General features: G+C 38.0%; 1 protein-coding gene across 20 annotated transcripts in view; it reads left to right on the forward strand.

Moving 5' to 3' along the window:
- The window catches only part of EML5 (EMAP like 5), a 165899-nt gene that overhangs the window by 95203 nt on the left and 54572 nt on the right, over positions 1-16124 (forward strand). For all 20 annotated transcript variants that reach the window (XM_044924644.1, XM_044924646.1, XM_044924643.1 and 17 more), the window contains 4 exons: positions 2407-2609; positions 3214-3325; positions 4613-4740; positions 9591-9732. In XM_044924644.1, coding sequence (XP_044780579.1) covers positions 2407-2609; positions 3214-3325; positions 4613-4740; positions 9591-9732 — 585 coding nt within the window. The remainder of the gene's footprint in view (positions 1-2406; positions 2610-3213; positions 3326-4612; positions 4741-9590; positions 9733-16124) is intronic.

Below are 16124 nucleotides of genomic sequence, written 5' to 3' on the forward strand. Positions count from 1 at the left end.
AAAGCAGGTGGTGGCAGGATTTGCCCTACAGCCCATAGTTTGCTGGTTCTGCCCTGAATGGACAAGTGTGCTCCAGTGAAAGCCAGTCCCTTCTGCTTGCGCACTGGAACCTGTCTCTCACCTGTTCAAGGACATCGCTCCAGCTCTCCTTTGCTGCCTCTCCCGGACCATCGGTGTCCCTCTCTGCTCTTTCCCTTCAGCATACAGCTGTGGTGTGATTGCTCCATCTTAGATAAGTAAGTCAGGAGCCCTCTGTCAGCTCTACCCTCCAGTTGCTAATCGATTTCTCTTCTAAGCTACCTACTAAAACATGTCCAATAGTTATTTACACTTCATACACTGTTTTTGTTTGTTTGTTTTTTAATTTATATGGCTGCACCAGATCTTAGTTGCAGGTTGTGGGCTCTAGTTCCCTGACCAGGGATCGTATCTGGGCTGCCTGCATTGGGAGTGCAGTCTTAACCACTGGACCACCAGGGAAGCCCCTATTTACACTTTAACTTTACTCTTTATCTTCTCCTTCTTTTGAGAGAAGTGTAATCTGTTTTCTCCCCCTCACCACTTGACTTTAACTGCCCTTGCAAGTGCGCTCAAAATTCTGGCTGCTATGTTAAGAAAAGACAATCTTTCAAATACATTTGAAATATGATTGCTTTTCATCATTTTCTGTGCTGCCACCAGGCCCATACCACCGTTATCATTTGCCCAGATGATCCATATAGCCTCACTCTTTTCATCCTTGCCACTATTCAAATTACCCTTAACACAGAAATCCGAATGAACCTGGTAATAAGTGATATGCAGAGTCTTGTCATGCCGCTACCCAAATGTTTTTTATCTCATTTAGAGTAAAAGTTAAATCCTTACAGTGCTTACAGTGCTGCCGTTGCCAAACTGTCCTCTGCAGCTGAGATGACAGCGTCGAGTCCAGTAATGGCGAAAAGAGCTCCTGGGCGTTCTGTGCAAGACTGGGGGATGTAAAATATCAATTAAATTTTATCCTGGTTTTAATTTGTATTTCTCTAATTATTAATGAGCTTTTTTTTTTTAATTTTTTTAAATTTTATTTTATTTTTAAACTTTACAAAATTGTATTAGTTTTGCCAAATATTATTACCTGTTGATATGTTCTGCCCATTTTTCCAAATGAATTCATTTTATATATATATATATTGTGGTGGTGGATTAGTTGTGAAGTCATGTCCAATTCTTGTGATCTCATGGACTGTAGCCCACCAAGCTCCTTTGTCCATAGGCTTTTCCAGGCAAAAGTACTGGAGTGGGTTGCTATTTCCTTCTCCAGGGGATCTTCCTGACCCAGGGATTGAACCTAGGTCTCCTGCACTGCAGGCAGATTCTTTACTGACTGACCTACTAGGGAAGCCCATATGTATTTCTTGAATAAATGATTGAATAATGAGTTCATTTGGAAAAATGGGCAAAACATATCAATAGGTAATGAATGACCAATAAGGACCAAGTGTTCTTGAAAGGTGAGAAGGCACAGGAACTCTTTTCACCATTAATGGGACTATACATTGTTATATCAACTTTAGAGGACAGTTTGGCAACAGAGATGATAGCTCTCATCTCTGTGCTATTTTTTTTGCAGATATTCTATGACCATTCCTAAGCGATCCTAGACAATCTCTTGCACTTTTATAGAAAAGGCCCTTGCAAGAATGTTTAGAGCAGCATTGTTTTCAATAGCCAAATCTTGGAAACAACTTTATTCAGTCCCCATTTATAGGAAAATGTTATATGGAATATAAAATGTTATGATAGAATGCTATATAGTTATGAAAATGAGGTTTCTAGGGGTAAAACCCCATTGCAAATCATTGGTTAAAAGAGTAGGTTTCAAAAGAAGGCATATAGGATATTTATGGAAAGTTTTAAACATGAAAAAAGATCTATTACCTAAGGATGCATAAATAAGTAGTAAAATATGTGTAAGGGAATGTGTGAGAATAATCATCATCACATCCAGAATAGTAGGAGAAAAAAGGAGATGCAATTAGCACCCATTTTGGTTGTTGTAGTAATTTTGTGTAAGTTGATAATGGATATAGAAGAGTTTGTTGTATTTTTTATGATTTTTTGTATCAACTCTGTGATACATAATTTTCTTAAAAATTAATCGAGAGATGGATTTGAACTGACTTTTAGCATATATTTTTGTTTATCCAAAAGCTATGACCTCATGCACCCATGGGTATGGCTGCCTCAGCCAAGCAAGATGTTGTCCAGGTCACCGATTGAGAGACCTGTATTTTTTTTTTTTTAACTCCCCTTACTGTTACATGTCTTTCTCTTTAAATAAGAAAAACAGCAGAGAAGAAATTTTATGGCTTGTATTTAACACGTTTTGAAAGTTGCACTTCCATAATATTTTTTGTGAACCAGGGGGAGGATTGATTGGAAGAAAAGGCTACGTGGGCACCCTGGGGAAAAGTGACACCATGATGTGTGCAGTATACGGATGGACTGAAGAGATGGCTTTTTCTGGAACGTCCACAGGAGACGTGTGTATCTGGCGAGACATCTTTCTTGTAAAGACAGTTAAAGCACATGATGGACCAGTGTTCAGTATGCATGCATTGGAAAAAGTAAGTCACTTAAATTCTGAATTAAACATAGTTTGACCATGGAATGTAAAACATTTTCACAAGTACAAGAGCACTACCTTTCTACTTAGCTGAGCTACCCAATAATGATATGTGAGCTGGAGTCTTCCTGACCTAAAATAAGGTCTGAGTTCAAACTCCTGAACCCAGAATAGAATATGTCTGCTGTTAAAAAATTTTTAACTTATTAATAGTATTTATTAATCACTTACTATGTGTCGAAAATTAAGTGTTTTATATGTTGTCACCATATCCTGTGAGGTAGCTATTATTACTGTCCCTTCTTTTGAAAGGATGGAATTATGAAGCCTCCAGGTGAAGGTGGTAGAGCTACGTTATGGTTCCAGACTGGAAACTGCTTTTAAAGTCCTCGTCTAAAAGTGAAATGTTTTGTGTCACTGTAAATGTTTTTGCAGGCTCCATGTTGATGTTTAAAAAATGTAATGGATTCTATGTTTGTTTTTTACATGCTATAATTTTTGGCTGTAAATTTTGTTTCCTCTAGAGTTTGTCATTATAAAGGAAGATGATTATTCTAAAAATACTTAGACTTCTATTAACGTAATTAAACCTTTCACTTTCATAGGGGTTCGTAACTGGAGGGAAAGATGGGGTAGTTGCTCTTTGGGATGACTCCTTTGAAAGATGTCTCAAGACCTACGCTATAAAAAGAGCTGCTTTGGCCCCAGGATCTAAAGGTGATTTGAAATTTGCGGATTTGTAGGAAAAAAGATTAATTGCTCATTAACATGGTGATCACTGAGGTGGAGCACATGGGGTGCAGTTTTCTTTCTTTACTAAACATGCATCAGCATTCAATATTAAAAAGAGAACCTACTTATCTGGATCCCAGAATCATGGCTGTCCTTTCAAAATCTATTCTCAGTGATACACATAGTAAAATGTAAACAAATACAAGATAGTTGTTTTTAACATTTGTAATTTTTCAAAGAAAGTCGCCATGTGAATGTCACATTTAACCGCCAGTCAGGGATTTGTTTTCACACTTGGCCTTTTGTTTTACCATAGAGTTTTGTTGACCCTCCCTCTCTCACCCTTCCTGCATCAAGGCACTGCAGCGTTCTGTCTCTGACCTCCTGTCTATCTGCTATCATTTGTCCTAGAATTTCCCCTTTCCCCACCTCCCACTTCCCCCAGTTACCTGACCATATGCCATTTTTGGGGCTTCCCAGGTGACACAGTGGCAAAGAATGCGCGTGCCAGTGCAGGAGACACAAGAGACATGGGTTCAATCCCGGGGTCAGGAAGATCCCCTGGAGAAGGAAATGGCAACCCACTCCAGTGTTCTTGCCTGGGGAATCCCACGGACAGAGGAGCCTGTGGTCCAGAGGAGCCCATGGGGTTGCAAAGAGGCGGAGATGACAGCGCACACGCATGTGCACTCGCTGTTCACATCCCAAACACCGTTTCTTCTAGAATGATTCCTTACACTCCCACCCTCTCCCACCTCAAAAAAGGGTTAATTCCCTTTTTTCCCTTTTCAATATGTTCCTCACACAGGGTCTGTTTTCCTCACTGTATGCTCTGTGGGGGCAGGCACTCGGCTCTGTCACGTTTACTGGTATATCTCTGAAGCCTGCCTAGGGCACAATAAACATAAATGAATTAATCTTAAGTCAAATTGAGTTAAAATTACGAACCAGAATATTGTACATGCTCTAAGAGGGGCAGGAGGTGGGTGAGGAGCAAATATAAAAGGAAAAGAAGCAGTTGTCAGACCGGTAGTAGGGGATCTGGGATAATATATAATAATGGGATCATAGTATGTAAGTGGTTCTCACTTTTGAGATTAGTAAATTGAATGATTGAGAAAAATGTGATGCATTTATTAGAATATTTAAGATATAGGAGAAAGCAGCTTTGTAACAGGATTTGCATTGTCAAAATAGCATCATTGGCAGTATATACATTCTTGTATTATATCAACTTCATACCTAGAAGAACATCTCCATTTAACATTTTAGGTCTTCTCTTGGAAGATAACCCATCTATACGTGCCATATCATTAGGACATGGTCATATTTTAGTTGGCACAAAGAATGGTGAAATACTAGAAGTGGATAAAAGTGGCCCAATAACACTTCTGGTCCAGGTAATTTTAAATGTTAATGTGTTTTTTCCCCCTTTGTATATAATCAGTTCAATACATAAAAGCCAAAAGCTGACAGTGGTGAAAAATACTGTTAAATTATTTACGGAAATACTTGTTAATATTTGCAAAAAAAATTAAATTTAATTATAGCTAAATGAGTAGTATCAGTAAATAATAGGTACATTATCATGTGGAATAATTACTAATATTTTCAGTAATTTATTACAAAACAAACCAGTAGAAAGAAAAGCTAGTTGTAGTTAATTTAACCCAGTCCATTTATTTTATACTTTATTTCTTTGAAATATATTTGTTGAACCTAAGGCAGTTTTTTTTCTATGAAACTCTTTAGTTCATTCTTTCTCAAGTTTCTAACTTAGAAAAGCAGAAACTGAATGTGTGCCACAATTTTACTCCTGAAAACATTTGTGAGTGAAAATATGTTAATAATTTTGAAAATCCAAAAGTACAAACTTTGGTAGAAATATAAATGAAATAGCAGAATTAGCTAATCCTTGATATTTCTATCAGGAATGCTATATTAATTTTTCAGTTTACATTTCCTATATATGTTACGGGTTTTGATCCTATAAGGCATAGCAGGTGAGGTAGGATCTACCCTAATGGAAAATTGCCCTCATGCAACTGTGTATAGTAACACCCTTTGAGTTTTGTCTTCTACCCTGAAAAAGAATTGTTTTCTTTCTTAATGCAGACTGATTTCTTCCAACCCCTACTTCATTCCTGTTAAGTCACCAGAGAACACGTGTAGGTGAAAACACTGTGCTTTAACGTTAACAGGCTGTCCTTATGTAACAAGGAGAATTTGTAAGCAAAGAGCAAAACAGTGTATGGTAGACTACCTGTGAAACCTTCTTGTCTTACTCTTTAATTTCAGTCACATGATATTCCTTTAAAGTAAAAAGATGTTGGAGTCATGGTGTTTAAATATTTATGATCTCCTGGAAAATATTTACACAGGTACAGTTTTACAGATGAATCCATATATGGGCTTGTTAAAAAATACAGATGGTTTCATAATTGTAAGAAAAGATTTTTAGAAGTAATAAATGACATCTTATTGTTTTCTAATATTTATTATAGAGTTAAAGATTTCAAATATCTACTGTCTCCTAAATGTCAGAAACAAGACAAGGATACCAGGTCTCACCATTATTTTCCAACACTGTGTGTGAGGTCTAAGCCAATCCAGTAAAACAAAACATAAAAGGTATATGTATTAGAAACAAAGGGGTGACACTGGATGGATGTCAGTATTGTAAGATGTTATAACCTTATGCCTTGAACAAGAGAATAAACTGAAAAATTATTATAACGAATTAAGTCCTTAAGCATTTATGCAAAATCAGCATGTAGAAGTCAATAGTATTTCTACGTGGTCTAGCTGGTCTAGCAATGACCAGTTAAAACAAATGACACAAAAATGGTACTCACAAAGAAAATTGCATAGTAACCAGAAATAGGGATTGCATTGAATCTATAGATTGCTTTGGGTAGTATACTCATTTTCACTATGTTGATTCTTCCAATCCATGAACATGGTATATTTCTCCATCTGTTAGTGTCCTCTTTGATTTCTTTCACCAGTGTTTTATAGTTTTCTATATATAGGTCTTTAGTTTCTTTAGGTAGATATATTCCTAAGTATTTTATTCTTTCCATTGCAATGGTGAATGGAATTGTTTCCTTAATTTCTCTTTCTGTTTTCTCATTATTAGTGTATAGGAATGCAAGGGATTTCTGTGTGTTGATTTTATATCCTGCAACTTTACTATAGTCATTGATTAGTTCTAGTAATTTTCTGGTGGAGTCTTTAGGGTTTTCTATGTAGAGGATCATGTCATCTGCAAACAGTGAGAGCTTTACTTCTTCTTTTCCAATTTGGATTCCTTTTATTTCTTTTTCTGTTCTGATTGCTGTGGCCAAAACTTCCAAAACTATGTTGAAGAAGGTGAAATTCATTGTTTTGGGATGAAATGTCCTATAGATATCTAACTGGTCTATTGTATCGTTTAAAGTTTGTGTTTCCTTGTTAATTTTCTGTTTAGTTGATCTATCCATAGGTGTGAGTGGGGTATTAAAGTCTCCCACTATTATTGTGTTATTGTTAATTTCTTCTTTCATACTTGTTAGCATTTGTCTTACATACTGCGGTGCTCCCGTGTTGGGTGCGCTGCTTCTCCGCTGGGGGAGTTACCGTAGGGCTCACAATCCGCGATTTTTAATTGTTTATTTTTTTTCCCCTCCCTTTTATGTTGCCCTCTGTGCTTCCAAAGCTCGGCACAGATTCGGCAGTGAGAGGGTTTCCTGGTGTTTGGAAACTTCTCTCTTTTTAAGACTCCCTTCCCGGGACGGAACTCCCTCTTTTGTCTCTTTTTTTGTCTTTTATATTTTTTCCTACCTCCTTTCGAAGAGTTCGGCTGCTTTTCTGGGTGCCTGATGTCCTCTGCCGGCATTCAGAAGTTGTTTTGTGGAATTTACTCGACGTTTAAATGCTCTTTTGATGAATTTGTGGGGGAGAAAGTGTTCTCCCTGTCCTACTCCTCCGCCATCTTGGCTCCTCCCCTCCTAGTAACCAGAAATAAAGATGGTTAAAAAATGCAAGACCTGTATTAAGAAAGCTATACAATTTTACTAAAGACATAAGAGACTTATAAGTAAATAATTCAGTATGATCCTAATCCATATCCTAATGAGATTTTTCACAAATGCTGGAAAGATTTTTTTTAATCATCTAGAAGAGAAACTGTTTAAAAGTAGTCAAAAAGTCTTTTGGGGAAACTTTCCATGCTAGAAATAAAGATAATATAAAACTATAGTCATTTAAAGTGTGGGAATATACGTATACCACACAAGTGCATTCCTGTATGTACCAAAAACCCACGTTCAACCGTGTTTGTAGCGGCAGTGTTCTGTGAATCGGTTTGTGGACTGCTGCTGCTGCTGCTGCTAAGTTGCTTCAGTCATGTCCGACTTTGTGCGACCCCATGCGGCCCCATAGACGGCAGCCTACCAGGCTCCTCCATCCCTGGAATTCTCTAGGCAAGAGTACTGGAATGGGTTGCCATTTCCTTCTCCAGTGCATGAAAATGAAAAGTGAAAGTAAAGTCGCTCAGTCGTGTCTGACTCTTAGCGACCCCATGGACTGCAGCCCACCAGGCTCCTCTGTCCATGGGATTTTCCAGGCAAGAGTACTGGACTGGGTTGCTAGCGCCTCTTAATAATATTAAATCTTCTGATCCATGAACATGGATCTCTCCATTTATTTAGATCTTTTTAAACTTTTTTCAACAATGTTTTTTAGTTTTCAGTGTACATGTACGTATTTTGTTTAAATAACTTCATATATTCTAAGAGTTTTTTTGGTAATTTTTTTAGGATTTTCTGCATACTGTATAAGATTATGTCATGTGCAAATAGAAGTAGTTTTATTTCTCCCTTTCCAATCTAGATGCCTGTTATTTATTTTTCTTACCTAATTATCCTGCCTGGAACTGCCAGTACTGTGTTGAACAAAAGTAATGAGAGTAAACATCCTTGTCTTGTTTCTGATTTTAGGGAAGAAGCATCCAGATTTGTTCTGAATTTAATCAGTCTCTTCCCATCTATGAGATTTTCCTGTTTCTCCTCGACTTCAGTTTAGCCATGTCCAGGGAGTCTCGGTTGTTTCCCAGTTTCCTTTCATCACAACCTCTGTTGTTTTTGAGAGCACCCTCAGTCTTCAGCTTTTCCACACTGTAGTAAATGAAGTCAGTTCCTTTGAGAAGAAGCTGGATGCTGAGTTATGACTTGCTTCTCCCTTCAGGAAAAATTTCTGATCCAGGGGTCTGGAGTTGAGGGTGAAAACAGTGGCATGCTTCTGTTTTTCTGAGTGTCCTTTGCTTTAGATGTGAGTGCCCACTCGTGTGGAGGAAGCAGTCGCCTCAGCCCTTCTTGGGTTGCCTTTGAGGCCCCAGTGTTCTCACCGGCCACTGCACCTGAGGTAGAGCCTCCATCTCAGAACCGGGAGTGAGGGGGGAGCTCGCACCTCTCAGCAACGATCACCGGAGTTTAGCCTGAGTAACAGGGAGCCAGGAGCAGGTGGAGGACACAGACACCTGCCCTGTGTGGGAGGAGGCTCCCAGCTCGTGGCTGGGGAGAGAGCGCACCCTTATTCTTGGTTCCATCTGGTATGGAGTGTCCGTGTCACTGAGTAGGGAGGACAAGAGTGCGTCTCAATTCAGATACAGCGAACTCTCACTGTTCTTACTGAATTTTAGCAGATTTTCTTAGGTAAATGTTTCTTCCTTTCTTTTATCTCCTTGAAACCATTTCCAGAGACTTAATTTTTAAAAAACAATTTCTATCAGTTTCACTGGTGCACCAGTCTACAGTACTATTTACTCTGTCTGCAGGAAGTCCCTCACCTACGGCAATCATTAGCATTCCTGGGCAGCCAGTTCCTATTTTCTCTACCCTATACACATTATATGGAACAGGAAATGGCAACCCACTCCAGTATTCTTGCCTGGAGAATCCCATGGACAGAGGAGCCTGGCAGGCTACAGTCCACGGGGTTGTAAGAGTCGGACACGACTTAGCAACTAAACCACCACCATACATGTTATAAGATTTTGAAGCTAGTTTCAATAGTAACTTGATTATATTGTAACTTTGAAGATAAAGTTGTTACAAAGATATTTTAAGGTATATTTCAAAGAGAGAAGTTTTACTAGAGTTATCTATTAATCATTATCCTATCATTATCATATATTATTGAATGTTTTTATTTTTCTTCTAAACACAAATATCTTTAGGTTGAAATGATCTTAACTATGTTTTCTTTACAGGGGCACATGGAAGGAGAGGTGTGGGGTTTGGCTACACATCCTTATCTGCCCATCTGTGCTACTGTAAGTGATGATAAGACCTTGAGAATATGGGATCTTTCTCCTAGTCATTGTATGCTGGCCGTCCGGAAACTTAAAAAAGGTAAGTGCCTCACAGACTTGAGCATAGATTAAATTGTCACAATTTTCTAACCCTCACAAATGTAAGAAAGCTATACTAAATATATAAAAAATACTTTAAATATTTATTCTGTATCTGCTTGCTCATAATAGTATATAAAGAAAATTAGTTATACCCAGTCTTTGCTTTATGGGACCTTCTCTGCTCATGCCTGTCCTGAGTCAGTTTTCCATATCATTTTGGAAAAAAGAATATAGGAAGGAAACAGAAACTAAGCTTTCTACCCTTTATGACTATAGATTATATGTAATTTAGAATCAGAAACTAAGAAAGCCTTAGCTTAAAAGGGGGTAGCAGAGTTGAGAGGAGGATATTTAATTTTATTTTGTTTTATTGTTATTTTTTGGCTATGTTGCACAGCATGTGGGATCTTAGGGAGCAGGGATTCCCTGACCAGGGATCAAGCCTGGAACTTCTGCATAGGAAACACGGACTCTGAACCATTGGACTGCCAGGGAACATTTGTAGGATATCCTGTCAATATAGAACAACAAAGAGTTCAATTGTTGGAGCAAGATTTTTACTAATAGGCTAGATGAGCTTCAGATTTCTTGGGAAAGTGGTAGAGAATATTATTTGTAGCCTCGAGATGTTTTAGGAGGAGCTCTAGCTTAAAAAGTTGGGAATTGTGACTAAGAAATATGACAGAGTACACAGATCAAGGAAAGAATTACCTGGAAATATGAGAACCAAGTTGAAATTAGGTAACTTGTTATAGTTCATTCAGCTGATTTATTTTCCCTCCTTCTATTGACTTAAAAGAGTCAGTTCTCTTTTTCTAGTGCTGCTGTCCTGTATGCCTAACTGAACACCTGAAGTTACTCACAGTCTGTGGAGCGCCAGAGCGCCAGGCACTGTCCTTCCCCTACCCCTGTTTCTGCTAATTACTGATCTCTAGCATTCTCATTCTCTGGCGTGTGTGTATGCACATGCCTGCACATACGGTATTTCTTTATTTTTTCTCAGAAACTAGTGAGAATTGCCAGTGGTTTTATACATGAACTTTCAATGTGAACAGTTATCAGATCAGATCAGTCGCTCAGTCGTGTCCGACTCTTTGCGACCCCATCAATCGCAGCACGCCAGGCCTCCCTGTCCATCACCATCTCCCGGAGTTTACTGAGACTCACGTCAGTGATGCCATCCAGCCATCTCATCCTCTGTCGTCCCCTTCTCCTCCTGCCCCCAATCCCTCCCAGCATCAGAGTCTTTTCCAATGAGTCAACTCTTCGCATGAGGTGGCCAAAGTACTGGAGTTTCAGCTTCAGCATCATTCCCTCCAAAGAAATCCCAGGGCTGATCTCCTTCAGAATGGACTGGTTGGATCTCCTTGCAGTCCAAGGGACTCTCAAGAGTCTTCTCCAACACCACAGTGCAAAAGCATCAATTCTTTGGCGCTCAGCCTTCTTCACAGTCCAACTCTCACATCCATACATGACCACAGGAAAAACCATAGCCTTGACTAGACGGACCTTTGTTGGCAAAGTAATGTCTCTGCTTTTGAATATGCTATCTAGGTTGGTCATAACTTTCCTTCCAAGGAGTAAGCGTCTTTTAATTTCATGGCTGCAGTCGCCATCTGTAGTGATTTTGGAGCCCAGAAAAATAAAGTCTGACACTGTTTCCACTGTTTCCCCATCTATTTCCCATGAAGTGGTGGGACCGGATGCCATGATCTTTGTTTTCTGAATGTTGAGCTTTAAGCCAACTTTTTCACTCTCCTCTTGTACTTTCATCCAGAGGCTCTTTAGTTCTTCTTCCCTTCTCCCCTTTCTGCCATAAGGGTGGTGTCATCTGTATATCTGAGGTTATTGATATGTCTCCCAGCACTCTTGATTCCAGATTGTGCTTCATCCAGCCCAGCATTTCTCATGATGTAGTCTGCATATAAGTTAAATAAGCAGGGTGACAATATACAGCCTTGATGTACTCCCTTTCCTATTTGGAAACAGTCTGTTGTTCCATGTCCAGTTCTAACTGTTGCTTCCTGACTTGCATACAAATTTCTCAAGAGGCAGATCAGGTGGTCTGGTATTCCTATCTCTTTCAGAATTGTCCACAGTTTATTGTTATCCACACAGTCAAGGGCTTTGGCATAGTCAATAGCAGAAATAGATGTTTTTCTGGAACTCTCTTGCTTTTTCCATGATCCAGCGGATGTTGGCAATTTGATGTTGGCAATTTGTGAACAGTTATAGTTAGAGTCTAAAACCACAATCTCATCTTTGTGCATAGAAAACCAGTGTCAAAAAATTCTTTCCTTCCCAAGTCCATTGGATGTCCTGACCAGTCAAATTCAGAACACACTTGCCATCAGATTTTCTTTCTTTTTTTAAATTGAAATATAACTGACAGAGAACTTTACCTTGGTTTCAGGTACACAACATATTGATCCAATATTTGCAAATATTGTGAAATAATCACCATAACATCACTACACATACTTAAAAATTTTTATATTATGATGAGCACTTTTAAGACCTGTTTTCTCAGAAACTTCCAGATATGCAGTGCAGTATTACTAACTGTAGTTACCATGCTGTCCATGACACCTCCATGACTTATTTTTTTTATAGCTGGAAGTTTACACCCTTTGACTCCCTTTACCCATTTTACCCAGTCCCCCCACCCCCACCACTGGCAACCTAGTCAGTTCTCTGTATCTTTGAGCTTTTTTTCTTTGATTGTATGTATAAGTGGGATATAGTTTTTGTCTTTCTGTGTCTGATTTATTTCACCTAGCATAATGCCCTCAAGGTCCATCCATGTTGTTGCAAATGGCAAGGGTTTATTCTTTTTACTGGCTGAATAATGTTAGTGTGTATGTATATGTACACATGTGCATGTATATACCTACAGACATATCTATATCACATTTCCACATTTTCTTTATCCTTTAATCACTGGTGGCTCAGATGGTAAAGCGTCTGCCTGCAGTGCGGGAGACCCAGGTTCGATCCCTGGGTTGGGAAGATCTCCTGGAGAACGAAATGGCAACCCACTCCAGTATTCTTGCCTGGAAAATTCCATGGACGGAGGAGCCTGGTAGGCTGTACAGTCCATGGGGTCGCACAGCTTCACTTCTTTCACTTTAATGCATTCATGGACAACCAAGCTGTTTCTGTGTCTTGGTTATTGTAAACAATGCTGCAGTGAACATAGGGGCTTATGTATCTTTTGAGTTAGTGTTTTTGTTTTCTTTAGATAAATACCCACGAGTGTAATTACTGGATCATATGATGTTCTGCTTTTAAATTTTCTGAGGATCTCTGTTTTTTTAAACCTCCCTTCAAGTGGACGTTATTGTCATTTCATGCAGCCAGTGTTACTTAGATTTATCTATGCATATGCATTTGTTTGTTCACCTTTTTTTCTTGTATCTCAAACATTTTCTTCTGTCATTTTCTTCTAAAATACAGTTTCAGAATTTCCATAATGAAGATTTGTTAGAAATGCTCTCATCGTCCTCTGAATGAACCAGTAGCGTATAAGAATAGGGTGGTGGGAATGGCCTATTCTAACAGAAATATTCTATCACTGATGCTGCAGTTCTTTATAAGCAGATCTGTTGTATTCAACTGTTCATTGTTGTTTTTAAATTTTTGATTGGCATTAGAGTACCACTTGGGGTGACTGTTGCCGCTGCCCTGCCCTTGGTATACTGCTAGTCTGAACATGTTTTGTTTTTTTTTTACTCTCATTCTTGAATGCTAATTTAACTGCTTCTAGAGTTCTTAACTCAGAGTTATTATTTCAATGGTTTTCATTGTTCTCTTTTACATTTTTCTATGGTTTTGAGGTTTAATAACATTGTGCATGTATGTGGTCTATTATTTAGGATTTGTTGTCTTTTCTGAATCTTTGGATTTATGTCATGTATTAGACCAGAAAAATTGTCTACTGGTATTACTGGCTCCTTCTAGAAGTAGATCTTTGTATTAGGTTGTTGAGAAGAGTCATAATACTATATTTTTGTTCTTAAATATTCTTCTATAATAACTTTTATTTTTACTTCTTCATTAATTCAAGAGAAGAACAAGTGGATTTTCATAACTTTAAAGAGGCATGTGGTTTTATGCTGATTGACTTAATTATAACAAAATACTGATATCATAATGGTTTAAATATTGTAAAACACAGTTATTTCTTTTAAACATTCAGTAAGCAAATACTGTTTTCTTCAGAAAATGAATATGCAAATATTATGATCCTGAGGCTTAACATTATAGTTAATATAAACTAGAATTTTGCCAAATAATTCAGTTTTATGGTAACTAGTTATAAAAATAACCAGAAGTATAAATATGCAACATGAATTAATGTCTGTATTCTTAATATCTATAAAATAAATATTTGCCAGCCTTTGCAATTTTCTGTATAGGGATATATTGGGAATGTCCTATTTAAAACTGTATCTGTGACTTTAGCTTTTAATTTTAATCAAACCTGAATGTTTTTCCACTACCCCCAGCCCATCCCACCACCCCTTTGTAACTGCTTTGTGTTCTCTGTATCATTTCATGTACCTTTTGGCCATTTGTATATCTTCTTTAGAAAAATATCAGTTCAGTATTTGTTCATTTTTAAACCAATGTGGATTTTTTGCTATTGAGTTTTATGAGTTCTTTATTCATTTTGGATGTATAACCCCTTATCTGATATATGATTTGCAGTTATTTTTCCCATTATGTAGGTTGCTTTTTTTTCATTGATGATTTTCTTTCCTGTGCAGAAGCTTTATAGTTTGATGTCATCTCACTTGTTTATTTTGTTGTTGTTGTTTTTGCTTTTGTTGTCAGAATCAAAAAATTATTTCCAAGATATATGTCAAGGAGCTTACCACCTAAGTTTTCCTCTAGGAATTCTTTGGTTTCATATCTTACATTTCAAGTCTTCTATCCTTATAGAGTTCATTTTTGTTTGTGTGTAAGATAGTGATCCAGTTTCATTGTTTTGCATGTGGCCGTTCTAGTTTCCCAGCACAATTTATTGAAGAGGCTCTCCTTTCTCCATTGTACATTCTTGACTTCTTTGGTAAATTAACTGACCATATGTACATGGGTTTATTTCTGGGCTCTATTCTTTTCCATTATTGTGTGTGTCTGTTTTTATGTGAACATCATGCTGTTTTGATTACTGTAGCTTTGTAATATAGTTTTAAATCAGGGAGAGTGAGGTCTTCACTTTTGTTGTTCTTTCTCAAGATTGCTTTGGCTTTGGAGTATTTTGTAGTACCATCCAAATTTTAAGATGGTTAGTTCTGTATCTGACAAATGCCAGTGGAATTTTTATAGGGACTGTATTGAATCTTTAGATTGCTTTGGGTAGTGTGGACATTTTTACTAATGAACATGGATTGTCCCATGTCTGTTGATAAACATTCTAAAGTTCCATGGGATCTGTGGGTTCAACTCTGTGCCTTGTAGACCCTCAGCCTCTTTCTCATCTGTTGTAATTTGTTTCAAAATAAGAATTCATCATCATTCATATTTTTGTTTTGCATGTGTCAAACCAGACTGTCAACTAGTTATTTTATCTCTTATAGCAAAATTGCCTCATAATCAGTTATGTGGTGAATATGTTTGTGGCAAAATGTCTATGACAAAGTAGCTTACAGCAAAAATACTTGACACAATTAGATATAATAGTGAGAAGAAGGACTCCCACCTCCACTTCTTGATTTCTAGACCCATGGATTCTGACTTTGAGGTAGACAGCACCATATAATGATCTGTGCTTTAACGCATATACTGCATCCTATAACACAAAACCCTGGTCTTTCAGGATATTGCTTGCAAAAGATTCTATACATCAGTTTTCAGGAAGCCATTCCATCATTTTGTTAGTAGCCCTCTGTGGAAGATGAGGGTATGTGATAAAACTAGCTAATTCCGTAGGTATGAGCCCGACGCTGCACATCCTTCACTATGAAAGAGTTCCTTGATCAGAACCTTGGAATTTGGTGATGGTGGATTAGGTATCCTGGCCATGGATAGTGGTGCTAGCAGAAGCCCTGTGGATAGGGAAGGTGAATCTGAAAGTCCTGTCTGTTCCACTGAGGATGACTCTGTCCTCTCCATAATGAAAGAAGCTCAGTGTAATCAGCTTGCCACCAGGTGCCGGGCTATTTTCCCTGAGGACTGTTTCCTTATTAGAGGTTCAGTAGGTCTCTACTGTTAGCAGATTGGGCAGTACCAAGGCTAGCTGTGGTAAAGAAAAGTCTGTGTTTTTGAACCCAAGCATAGACTTTGCCCTTGCCACCTTTGACCCACTAAGCAAGTGCTAGCTGGCTAGGAAAAGAGGCTGCCTCTTGTCCATAAAATGTATTATTTTGTCCATCTGATTATTGAGAG

The sequence above is a fragment of the Bubalus bubalis genome, chromosome 11 (genome assembly GCF_019923935.1).
Source record: "Bubalus bubalis isolate 160015118507 breed Murrah chromosome 11, NDDB_SH_1, whole genome shotgun sequence".
NCBI lineage: Eukaryota > Metazoa > Chordata > Mammalia > Artiodactyla > Bovidae > Bubalus > Bubalus bubalis.